Source organism: Barbus barbus (genome assembly GCF_936440315.1).
Source record: "Barbus barbus genome assembly, chromosome: 39".
NCBI classification, from domain to species: domain Eukaryota; kingdom Metazoa; phylum Chordata; class Actinopteri; order Cypriniformes; family Cyprinidae; genus Barbus; species Barbus barbus.
In genome coordinates, this window is record NC_136717.1 from 18920082 (window position 1) to 18933027 (window position 12946).

General features: G+C 36.3%; 1 protein-coding gene across 1 annotated transcript; it reads right to left on the reverse strand.

The window, feature by feature from the left end:
• Nucleotides 1-83: 83 nt before the first annotated feature.
• On the reverse strand, nucleotides 84-12946 carry LOC306858262 (cryptochrome-1-like). The gene is made up of 14 exons (XM_079398701.1): nucleotides 12061-12946; nucleotides 5898-6006; nucleotides 5567-5709; nucleotides 4955-5139; nucleotides 4680-4768; nucleotides 4101-4241; nucleotides 3677-3988; nucleotides 3446-3597; nucleotides 2563-2765; nucleotides 2172-2279; nucleotides 1925-2008; nucleotides 1736-1813; nucleotides 1538-1648; nucleotides 84-792 (listed from the first exon to the last, which is right to left on the reverse strand). The coding sequence occupies exons 1-13, from the start codon at nucleotides 12216-12218 to the stop codon at nucleotides 1545-1547; spliced, it is 1866 nt and encodes a 621-aa protein (XP_079254827.1). The 5' UTR covers nucleotides 12219-12946; the 3' UTR covers nucleotides 84-792; nucleotides 1538-1544.

Here is a 12946-nt window from a genome sequence, read left to right on the forward strand (position 1 = left end):
TTAGTGGAATCGGCATTAGTCACAGAAAATATTTCAGCAGACTGCGTGACAGAACAGCATCATGTAAGTAAATGAGCGAGACAACATTTACATTTACACTTTATTAAACAAGCACAATGTGAGAGGATGAGAAACACAGTGAATTATAGCTTCACACAGTTTACAGCAATGGAGGGACACCCAGGCGTAAACGGGGACTGAGAAGGTGTACAAGACAGATGTCGGTCTGAAAACATCTGTGGTAGAGACAGAGAGAGAAAGAGGGCAAGCAAGCGGCCTGAGGATAGGCTTAGTAGTGTACTGCATGGACAGTCTACACATACTTTTAAATTGAGCCACAATAATTCTTTATATCAAAAATATATCAATGGGTCTATGACTACATGAAATAGAGAAAGCACATACAATATTAAATATTTACATTTTGTATGCGAGTATTTGTCAAATCCTTATATACACAAAAATTTAGTCCCCAAACAGTACAAACATGAACGCAACGTTGACAGAACATTGCAGCTGTGCAGATCACAGAGCCGCAACGTAATTCCAATGTTGTCAGGATGTTGGTGACCGCTTGGGTGAAGTCCCTGTGATAATGTACAGTCTGATTGTTTCGAAGTGCTATGTGTTGATGTGCTTATAGAGAGAATCATGCACTTCCTTCAATCGCTCCCGTCAGTGGGATTTTGGTTTGCTCTGTAAAAATGCAAAACGTAACAACTCGAAAAAAGGTGCGAACAAAAAAAATCTGGCCTCCGCGAAGTTGTGCTGACCGCTTTACGTCGACCATTTCTGAAAAAGACAAGAAAATGCAAATGATGCTTCATGAAGTATAAGATTGTGACAGAAAGAAAAACAAAAACACTTGAAAAAAAGGTTATTTTAATAATTTTTTATTTGTATTTATTTATTATTTTTTTGTAATTTTATAATTATGTTTTATAAATTCAGTGGAAGTGTACAATTATAATTTTTTTTATTTCAATTGAAAATAATGGTTTGCTATTTTAATATACTGTAAAATATAATTTTGAATTTTCATCAGCCATTACTCATATGATCCTTCAGAAATAACTCTAATATGCTAAATTATTATCAATGTTGGAAACAGTTGTGCTGCTTAATATTTTTTGGAGCCTGTGTTACTTTATATGATGAACAAAAAGTTAAACAGAACAGCGTTTATTCAAAATAGAAATGTTTTTTCAACAATATATGTCTTACTATCACTTTTTATCAATTTATCACACCCTTAGTATTCATTTCTTTAAAAAAAAAAAAGGCTAGAAAAAAAAATGATAGACCCCAACCGTTTGACCAATAGTGTATATTGTTACAGATATTGTGATATTATTGTTACCGTTTTCAACATCGATAATAAAGTATTTAAAATAGAAAATCATTATTTTATATTGCAATAATATTTCACAATCTTGCTGTTTTTCCTGTATTTTCTGGGTTTTTTTTTCTTTTATTTTTCTCAGAAAAGTAAAAAAAAAAAAAAAAAAAATTCAAATATAGACAACTAGTGACAGACCTGATGTTTAAGAGCTGCACTGCCTCTGGACTTTTGAGCCTGTGGCAGGACCAGACTCCTCGCTGTGTCGTTTTCCAGATGTCTGAAAGGTGCTGCTGTGTAGCCCTCGTCCTGACAATGACATTTAAAAATTATAACACTGACTGTAAAATCTGTATGACATTAGACTGCCCTCTGGTTAAATGTGGAGGTCATTACCTGGCTGTACAGCAGGACCAGATATCTGCTGTGATTCTTGCCTGTAGCACATTGTGCTACTAGTGTTGCCTGCAAAACCTGCGAGATAAACAATCATGTAATGTTTTGCATAATAAATGGAAATACTGCTGAGATTTAATGATAGATTGTTGATAATTGATTGTTGTGTCATTGGCATAGCATTTATACCTTGAGGTGGCATGCTGCTGCTTGTTTGGAGCTCTCCTTGTGAGTAAACCATCGTTCTGCCATGCCATTCACCTTGAGAATAGCCTGAGATGAATTAAAGAAAATCTATCAGATATAGTAGTGTGTATGTTATAATTAGTTAATTCACAGTTTAATTTTTCATTTTTTGATTGAAATTAAAATGAGCAGACATGCCTAATACAGAGTAGCATGTATAAAATATAGGGAAGTTAGGGAGTGTCCAAACCTGAAGGTGCATTGACTTCCTTGGTCACATCTCCTGTTTGGAATCCCATTATGGTTGTGGAATTCTCACTATTGCAATTAGGGTTGGATGGCACCATTGCCAGCAGTCCTGTAGGGAGAGAGGCATCAGTCAGAGAAGAACACAAACTTGTTCCATTCAGATTCTCGACTATTTTTAATCCAGGCATCCAGTCATACACAATTTACAATACTCCTTTCAAAAATCAGCCCTCAATATCCAGAAGCCTATACATTTATAAGGATTAATCAGATTTACATCATTAGGTTTTTGTAGGTATAAGTCTCGCTGTCAAGAAATGTTCCAGGCAACATATTCAGAGAGTGATGTATGGGTTAGTGTGGCATTTTCTTTTCCCTTTTTTTTGACTTACCCAGGCCACGGTAGCAGGACAGTTGCTGGTAGATCTGTTTCATACGCTCTATGTTGAGGCGGCTTGCCTCGGCGTGATGCACCATGGGTTTGGGGTAGTGTACACCAATTATACATTTGGCTGCTTTCTGGACGCTTTCAGGAGCATTCCAGGGTTCGTAGATATACTTGGCTGGGAAACCCCTTAACACTGGCAAATATCGCCTTCAACAGATAAAAGAGAGTAGATTTTATATATACGAGTCAAAGTCGAGATTTGGTGTCCACATCAAATTACATTTATAAAAGTGATTAGATATATAGAAAGAAGTATATAGAAGTCAAATGTGTACTTTAATGTCTCAATTAACTTTTGGTAAAATATGGGTGTAATGTTCCATCTTCATTCAGCATATCAGATATATTTATGTAAAATGAAACAACATAATTATTCTAATCTGTACTTCTTAAAATATATAAAGGAAAAGTGAGCATACTAGATTTTTTTTAATATATATTTTAAATGATTAAAAACGTCTTGCTGATAAATTGGTAAAACCTAGTGGTTTGAAGGATAGGGGTAATGATTTAAAATTACAATGGATTCGTTTTTGGGGGGCTGCACTGTGATCCTTGTTTTAATGTCATCTAATGATTCTTGTTCTAAATATGCCTAATAAGATTTTTTGGTATTTGGACTATTGTTACATTGAATGACATTATGGGTGTCTTCTGTAAATCATGGTAAATATGTATGATAATGATAATTTTTTGCTCAGAAAAAATAAAATTAAACAGAACATATTCTAATGCATGTAAAAAATGTTTTTTTTTTTTTTTAATTTTTTGATATTTTTTAATCACTATTTAATTGTTCTTGTTTTCACTGTACATTTCTAACTCACCGTATGTAGTCTCCGTTGGGGTCGGTACGGCGGCCGAAGCCCACTGGACAGTAGCAGTGGAAAAACTGCTGGAAGAAGGAGCTACAGGACAGCCACATCCAGCTTCCTGCATTCACACTCCAGTCTGCATCCAGCAACAGCTCCTCGAAAACCTGTGAAGACACATGCATGTGAGTGCTGCCACTGAAGGTCTGTCATATTAGTAAAATCACAATCATGAGCTCTTCGTACCTTCATGCCCTCCTCCCAGCTGATCCACAGGTCTCCGCGGGTGAGGAAACAAGCGACTGCATGTCGGGCCAGATGGTGGATCCAGCCCTCTTGTCTCAGTTGGGTCATGATGGCATCGATCCAGGGGAAACCTGTCCTGCCCTCAGCCCACTTGGCCAAAGCCTCTGGGTTTTTGTCCCACGGGATCTGCACGCAAATAGGATTGCCTTCCATCTTGTCAAAGCGTGGGTTGTTGGTGGCAGCCGTGTAGAAGAATTCGCGCCACAGTAATTGGCCATAGAGGGACAGAGGAGGTGAGCTGTTCTTTTTGACCTGTGGGGAAAAAGTTATAATTCAGCTAACTCTCTGCGTGTTTCCTGAGTCCGTTTAACATTAGCAAGATCATTTGAAGTACAGTGACATACAGATATGATAACATGCTGACCTTTCTGTAGAGGTCTGTGAGTTTGAAGTAGAAGAGTCGACAGGAGAGGCAGCCGAATCTTAAATATGGACTGAGGCCAGTGGGACTGGCCAACAGCGAATTGGCATTCATTCTTGGACGCTCAAAGTTGGCCACCCAAGCCTAGAACAAAAAAGGTTGTTATGAAAGAATCATTAATTTACTGCGCTCATCAATAAGGATGGCCAGTGGCCAGTTTGTCTTACAAACTTTAGATTTCGTTTTCTGTGATTTGTTGAAAATGTAGTAAAAATACATTAAAATCAGTACTATTGTTCTATTTACTGTCACTTTTGATCAATTTAATGTATCCTGGCTGAATAAAAGTATTAATTTCTTTTAAAAAATTAATAAAATAAAAAAAATTGAATGTTACTGTAGATGGTGAGGATTTTTTATGATAATCTCGAAAGCATCCATTAAAATGGGTCAGATTATTAACAACTAACGAAATTTAATTGTTTTCAAGAAAAATTGGATTTCTGAATTTATATAGTTTGTTATATTTATAACATTTCAATCCTACGGCTATACATGTGTGATTTATAAAGTGTCTCCAACCTTTCTCTCCAGGTGCCTCTCCAGACGAGTGAGGGCCTCTGTTTCTCCTCCAGGCCACACAGCTGAGGACAGACCTTCTGTGTCAAAGCCTGTTCCAGGAAAAGCATCAACAGTTACCCTTTTTACAGTGAAGCTTTTAAACATAAAGACAGCTTGACTGATTCCCATGATGTTTAAGGATTATATATTTCATATTGGTGAGTAGTTAATTATCCTTCACATTTTTACTCTACACATTAGTTTGAAGCAATTTTTTTAAAAGATAGAAGACTGACCTAGCTCTTCCAAAGAAGGAACCCCGAACTTCTCATCATGGTCTTCAGAGACCGGCGTGGTGCACGGCCCCATGACTTCTGCTGTTGTGGTCTCTGTCGGGGTCTCCACCGCCTCCATCTTGCTGATGAGGGTCTGGAAGCGCTTGTACGTGAGCGGACACTGGCCTCCATTCAGCTCGATGATCCTGAGAGACGACAATGAGTAAGAAAAAGAATCTCAATTACAGTTGACTCTGCCTTAAAAATGTTACTGGCCAACTGTTGCCATCTGCCATATCAGACAAGCTTTCTAATCTTTCTAATGTCAGTCTCTGGTAGTCCTGTGTGTTTGAACAGGATTTGAGTTCAGACAGAATTGAAAATACGATAAAACGTTACTGCAGAGGGACTTATACATACACAGTACATACATAAACAAAGTTTTTATCCTGTTAACAAATTGTTTGACACACCTTGATAATATTTTTATTAAGAACACCTACATTTGCTCCAAGGTAAATTAATGTTTTAAATTTGTATAATGATTTAAGAAAGTGCTATAAAGTGAGCAGTGGTTTTCAAGGGGGCAGAGCTTAGCAGAAGGTCAGTTACATCAAATTTAGAAGTACTCACTTGTCCAGATCGTAGAGCGTGTGAGAGATGCGAACTATCACCTCCACGCCTGCCTCATTGGCCAGCTTCTTGATGGCTGCATCTCGCTCCTTTCCAAATGGCTCAGAGTCGTACTCGTAGGACAGACGAGTAATGTTCCACTCCTGGATGCATTACAAAATCATACTATTAGGGGATGTAAAATATTCACCCACAGACACACAATAGTGAAAGAGAGAGCCAAAATGAGATTTTTTGTTATTTCTAATCCAGCATATTTCATAAATCAGAAATGTTATCCTGGCGCAAGATTATTACTGTACTAAAATGTAACAATTCAGTCAACTGAAACCTTAAAGAGCCTGGGGAAGACATCAGTGGGTTGACCACGGATAACGAAGAGTCGTGAGTTGAGTTTGCGGAGGCTGGCATCCAAGTCTTCCAAACATTGCAGTAAAAACCTGAGCAACAAGAGACATGAAAGGTATTTATAGCCACATATAAGAAGGCAGTTATATTCACAATAGCTATTGCACTGTGCAACAGAATATATTGAACTGTAAATCATTTCAAAGAGGGCAAGGCATCAAACAGGTGGAGGGTAAAAATAGAAACTATCTGCTGACAGAACTGCTGTAATTATAGATTATTACTTGCTGAAGCTACAATGTATTGCAAAAGGTTTCACCCATTTTCCCAATGTTTTATCCATTTTTTGACAACAATTATGACGAAATCTAATTTTCTGTGATATTTTTTTTTAATAAACACTCAAACTCAGAATTAAACATTTCAATGTTGCTTTTATTGAAAAATAATTTTCTTTTATTAATGGGTGTGTGATTGTGTGTGTGACCCTGGACCACAAAACCAGTCATAGGGGTAAATTTATACATAATCTGAAAGCTAAATACATAATACATGTTAGTATAGGACAACATTTGGCTGAGATACAACTATTTGAAAATCTGTAATCTGAGGGTGTAAAAAAAAAATCTAAATATTGAGAAAATTGCAATAAAATCGCAAAACCCCCCACAAATATCAAAAATTAAATTTTGATATATTTACGGTAGGAAATTTACAAAATATCTTAATGGAACATGATCTGTACTTAATATCCTAATGATTCTTGGCATTAACGAAAAATCGATAATTTTGACCCATACTATATATATACATACATATTGTTGGCTATGGATACAAATATACCCGTGCTACTTATGACTGCTTTTGTGGTCCAGGGTCACATATGATAAATCTTATATTACGATGATAACTGATTAATAACTACATTCCTGCTTTGCAAAATAGGGGCAAAACTTAGGAAATACAGAACTCAGTTTGGCACTATTGCCATGATTATGACTTACACAGCCATGCTTCCAGAGAAAGAAACGGCAAACTGAAAATTTATATGATTATTATGCACAGAGCTGCCATTAAAACAGGTTGCCGCCCTTATATAGCTGTCAGTGTACAGACACTCATTTCATCATTCAAGAGCTGCACTCCAATGACCTTGAATTCACTGTTCTGCTGTACAAAACTGAATCCAATGTTATTTCATCCTCAACCCTGTATCTTGTAAATAAGACATTACATTTACAATTATTTATCCTTGGCATTGCTTGCACCATGTTTTATCAGTTGAGCTACAGGAACATTTATTGAATAAACTATGAATGGTGCAGTCCTGTATTAAATTCACAACCAGAATAATGCGGGTGGTCGTGGGGCCAAGATACTACTAATACTACTAAGGTTGCAACTAATGTGTTGTGAGGGGGTTTTAATGTGTTAATATGTGGTTAATGGAATGGTTTGGGTGGTTGCTTACTAGTTCAAGTCAAAAGAGGCCAGCCGAGTCTCTCTCAGATATGACTTTGCTCCTTCCTTCAGTGTAAGTGTTGCACTGTTTGAGGTATCTTTCATGTCCTATTATTAGTGTGGAGTTATCTGCCAAAGTTTTTATATTGCAATTGCAAGCATTAATATTGACTGATTGATTAATTTTTGAAGCACTGGGTGGGAATTTAACGATGACAATTGTGATACACTGAATAATTGTATTTTATGTTGATTCAGTGAAGTAGTGAGTTGTCTAAATGTTCAGATGTATTTCAGTCTTATTCTTCCGTTGGTAAATTGGGTTATTAAAAAGAACCACGGCATGTGAGCAATTTGTTCACACAATGTACAGAACATTTTATTTCTGGTGTAGTGCTGTTGAAAAGTGGTGCAGGAAACCCAATGGATCTTTTAAAATAGCTAGCAACAACGAAATGAAGAGCACTTGGCCATGATGCAGTATGTTATTGACCCAGAAACCCAGTTCCTGTTGTCTGCAGGATCTCACATGACTTCAAGAGCTGAGTAAGTGAAAAACTCCATTCTCCAAAGCTAAACTCTCCTCAACCCCTAGACAACCTCGTATAATCCTGGCCAAACTATACTTGATCTCAAATGAAAGCTCTCTAAAACTACGGTGTTATCACTGTCAGACAAAAGGATTCCTGTTTAGGTCTTAGTTCAGACATTAGCTTAATGTGTCTTGGCAAGAGGGTTTTGCATAATCTTTAGTACAAAATCCATAATCCATTTGACATATGATAGTCATGTTTCTGTCTGGACTGTAAAATAACCATACGATGCTAAAGAAAGTGGCCTGATGCTCTACAGAGTGACCAGTCAAATATTTATTTGTCACATTGATTACGGTCTGTTTGAGAATGATTCATCATGGTTCTCTGATAAAAATGAACAAAACAAAAGCAAGATGAATGAACGGAGTAAGAGGGATCTACATATCAAAGACTCTGGCATGGGATGTTTTTTGACTTGGGATAAATCTAGGAAACACATTCTGGTGACTCCTTAATATCATGGCAGGTTTACATGGGTAAGCACCATTCACATTTATGGACTTTTTCATTATTTTTCCAATACGAGTGAAATTCTGGGAGAATTCTGTATTTTGTCAACGAGATATTCATTAGTATTCTGAAGTAACACAACAAAATCAAACAAACTTATTAGTCAGCAAGAAAAAAAGACAGCTTATTGGTTGAGACCAGTATATTGATACTGCCTGTAATAATGTAATGCAGTATAATCTACACAGGTTTCATCTCTTTGTGGAGGAAACATCATGTATTTGATCAAAAATACAGTTGAAAAAGTAGTATTGTTAAATATTATTACAATTTCTGAATTTCTATTTCACTACATTTTAAAATGTGGCATTATTCTTGTAATGCCAAAGCTGAATTTTCAGCAGCCATTACTCCTGTTTAGTGTCACACTACACTAGAAATAAATCGCTATTTGTAGCTCAAGAAACATTTCTTAGTATTATCAATGTTAAAAATAGTTGAGCTGCTTAATTTGTTTGTGGAAATAAAGATATTTTTTTCAGGATTCTTTGATAAACAAAATAAAAGCATTCATTTGACATAAGAAATATATAGTAAAACTGTTAACGTCTTTACCGTCACTTCTGATTAATATAGTGCATCCTTGCTGAATAAAAGTATTAATTTTTTTCAGAAAAACCCAACTAATCTTTTGACAAATTTAAAAAAAACACCTAATGCAGTCCACATGTAGCAGGATGTACACAATACAAACGTTAATAGTTCAGATTAAAAACAGCTGTGATTAGATGGCTGATAAAAAACCTGTGACCAGCTCAACTAATACAGTCGGGACCAGAAGTTTAGAAATAGTTTCGAATCTGTTTCTTCTTGCATCATTTAACATTTTTAAAGTTTTCGAAATCCTGACATGGAAAAAGATCCCACGTTTTCTCTCAGTTTTGGATCTCACTGTATATCCATGTTTACAGATGATTCATGCTGCAGCAAAACATCTGTCCTTTTATTTCCGTACTTTTGTACGATCCTGCCTGCTCTGCATCTGCTCACAGGAAATGTTGTCCTCTACACAGCAGTCAGCGATAATGTGTAAGTCCCTGTCTAAGCCATAGCCTCCCTCTCTTTGTCATTGACTCACAGCCGTATGATTGGAATCAAAGACGGTTGTCTCCCGGGTCAGACAGAACACCACAGTATCATATTATACGACAAGCTGCTTTGTTGTTGTAACGATTGCAGAGATAGCATCAAGTTCAAATGTGAAATCAAAGTGTATCAAGTTTGTGGTGTATGTTAGCAGTCAGTTTTATAGTTGTGCACTACAAATTTAATTTTTTCCAAAATCTACTAGTCAGTTTACCAAAGCATAATTATTCTGACTTCATTCACTTGTCCCTAGACTGATTTTACAGAGCCAGTAAGAGATAAATGCACCTTGAGGAACCAAGCAAGCATAAAAAAAACTACATCTTGTCAATTTTACCATCCATCTTTCCCAGTTTATGTAAAATAGGTGGGTACTACCAGAGTTTAATTTGATTCCATGGTGAATAAAGTGGGTCACCACAGCTGAGCACGTTACTATGCATTTTGTAGTAGTCATTATGATCACCCTTTATAACACACTGACCCCTTTTCCTAACACAATGGAGACACAAGAGGGCGGATGAAGGCGGGTTACATCATCACACAGCGTTCAATCAGATCATCTGTGTCGTCCAGTAGTCGAGTGTGTGCCAAAATACATTTATAGAAATGGACACATGCTCACACACCACATGCTACGGTAATTGGATATATATCACAAGGTGTAAAAAGCTTTTTAATACAACAGTTGTTAAACACCCATATGACTTACTTTTTTAACTTGAATCACAAAAGGATATATTTACAGACTGTCCACGCTGGTCTTTTCCATACAATCAAGCAAGATTTTGAGTGTATATAATATATTTCAGTCTGTTCATCACTCAAATCTATATAAGACTTAAATATAGTGATACTTTTTTTGTCCTTTTTGCAGCTTACAGGCTCAAGTTCCCATCTACTTTTATTTCATGGAAGAGTGCAAGAACTCCCTCGTGCTCTGTGTTGGAAAGTCAAAATGTTTGGAATGACGTGAGGGTGAGTAAATAAGACACATATTTGTGTATGGATAAACTATCCCTGCTTTAAGTTTAAGAGATGTATAGCATGCAAGCATGGGTGTGGAAGACTGATGCAAGGGTCTGTGTTATGTAATACTGCTTGTAGTTAAGAACACAAAACAGACTCTGTAACTAATGCATTTGTCTAGCTTTTTATATATGCAAATTCTATGCATATAAAGTGAAAATCTCTTCTTTAATAATATAATCTTTAAAAAAATAGATTTTAATATTACTTGAATACAATTTCAATAATCTGTCCATGGCCAAAAAATAAACCTCCATGTGCTGAGCGTTTAGCAGCAACTCGGTTGAGTTTTTATCTTATTTCCTGTGTGTGACCTCACTGGGAAATGGGCTCAGAAAAAGTTTATGAACACATATTAAGAAATGTTTGGCTCCACTTTGAAAACTAAAATAACCTTACATATAAACCTTGACTTGGTTTAAGTTAGTGTTTTATTAAAATATCATTCAGAAACCTATTCAGAAGTGCCCTCCCACTGATGGACAAGCTGCAATCTGTCGATAGGACCTTGCTCAACCAGTCAGTAGACTCAACTAGTTACAAGTTTCTCTTTAGTAATTCAGATACTATAACATAATAATACATTCTCTATGGCAAAAAGATGCACTGGCTGCAATCAGTCATTCATTTGATCTATAACCAGTCTATAAATCCACTAATTTACCACTGATAAATTGCCAAGCATCACTAAAAGAAAGTCTATAAGTCCAATATGTTTTGTTATTACTATACAGGAAGCAGTTTACCTTTAGGAGTTGTATTATTTGTCAAATATTATTTGAAATGCATATGTAAACTAACTGAGTTTCTGCTGTATTATGCAAAAGCATTTTGATAAAGCATTTTGATCACGTTACATCATTGCAGCAATGTCATTGTAACAGAATAGAGTAGTAGAATAGTTGCAGATTAAATAGCCTAGATTAATAGAACAAATGAGAAAATGCTGAATGAAACTAAATAGAATAGCATACAAAAACATAAAACTGGATTTAATCTATTATGATAGATTAGATGAGAAATAAGAGTAGAATAGACAATAATCAATAGAATAATAGAACAATCATAATAGAATGGATAGATCACAGTAGAATAGAATGGTAACACTTTAAAATAAGTTTTCATTTATTAAAATTAGTTAACTCCATTAGTTAACATGAACTAACAATGAGAATATAAAGCATTTATCACTTTTAGTTCATGTTAATTTCAAAATTTACTAATATATTGTTAAAATGAAAACTTAATATTTAATGGACCTATCTGACAATGAACAGTTGCATTTTTTTTTACTAATAATGCATTAACTAACGTGAACGAATGGGACCTTAATGTAAAGTGTTAGCAATTTTTTTGTTGTTGTTAGAAACAGACGATTATTAGTAGACTACTCCAAATAAGATTTTGCAATGCATTCCCAGCACAGATGTTATATAGGCTAATATTTGGCGTCCGATCCATTACCTCCACCTGCTGATCCCGACGTTGGAGGATCCGGCGAACCAGGGGTCGAGGATGTACACACAGCGGACAGTGTGCGCTCCCAGGATAGAGTCTCTGAGTGAAGGATTGTCGTGGAGCCGCAAGCCCTTCCTGAACCAGTGGACCGTATTTACCACCATTACTCCACTTCAAGTCCCTTCAACCGTTTGTAGTATGCTGGGGTGCTTTGATATAGACCTCCTTCGCGTTGCTCTACTGCACACTCCAAAGAAAAAAATGCTTCCAAAAGCGTAAATAACGACAAGTTATCTAATGAAGTCACTATATATGCGGGTTCAAATTATTATAGAAAAAATAATTAGCCTTGCTCTAACAAAACACTTTCCATCTTCATGTGGATTAATGATTTGAAACAAGACCACAGTTGAAGCATTGGGGCGCACGCTGGTTAAGTTACCCGCGCAACAGCCGAATACACGACCGGCTTTAGGACCAGGACGCAACGCAAAGTACACTTCCCCTGTTGTATAACTTGTTTTTCTGAATTACCCAAAATAATCAACAATACTGTACATCTTTTATATCTCGCCTGTGAAGCAAGTTGATCTGTGAGTTGACTTAAATGTCAATGCGCGCAGTCTTCCAGTTGAAGTCAAATCGGAGACGTCCCAACCCTAAATCAGCGCGATTATGTAAATATTAATATTGTCCCGAGCCCTTTTAGACCGCGTTACAGGCAGCTGTAGCAAAATAAAGCAATATCCCGCATGAAGTGAGATCTCATATTAGGTATTCAACGTGTCTTGGTTGTTTCCTTCAACGTTGCGTCCACTTGTAAATATTTTCCCACGAAGAATGTTCCATAGACTTTCAGTCATGCATTTCAGTCGCTCGACTAAACTCCACC

Coding starts and splice junctions, on each gene's coding strand:
- LOC306858262 (XM_079398701.1), bottom strand. CDS start 12,218: ATGGTGGTAAATACGGTCCACTGGTTCAGGAAGGGCTTGCGGCTCCAC. Junction 6,007..12,060: donor GTCGGGATCAGCAGGTGGAG/GTAATGGATCGG, acceptor CTTGTTGCTCAG/GTTTTTACTGCAATGTTTGG. Junction 2,009..2,171: donor GGAAGTCAATGCACCTTCAG/GTTTGGACACTC, acceptor AATTCATCTCAG/GCTATTCTCAAGGTGAATGG.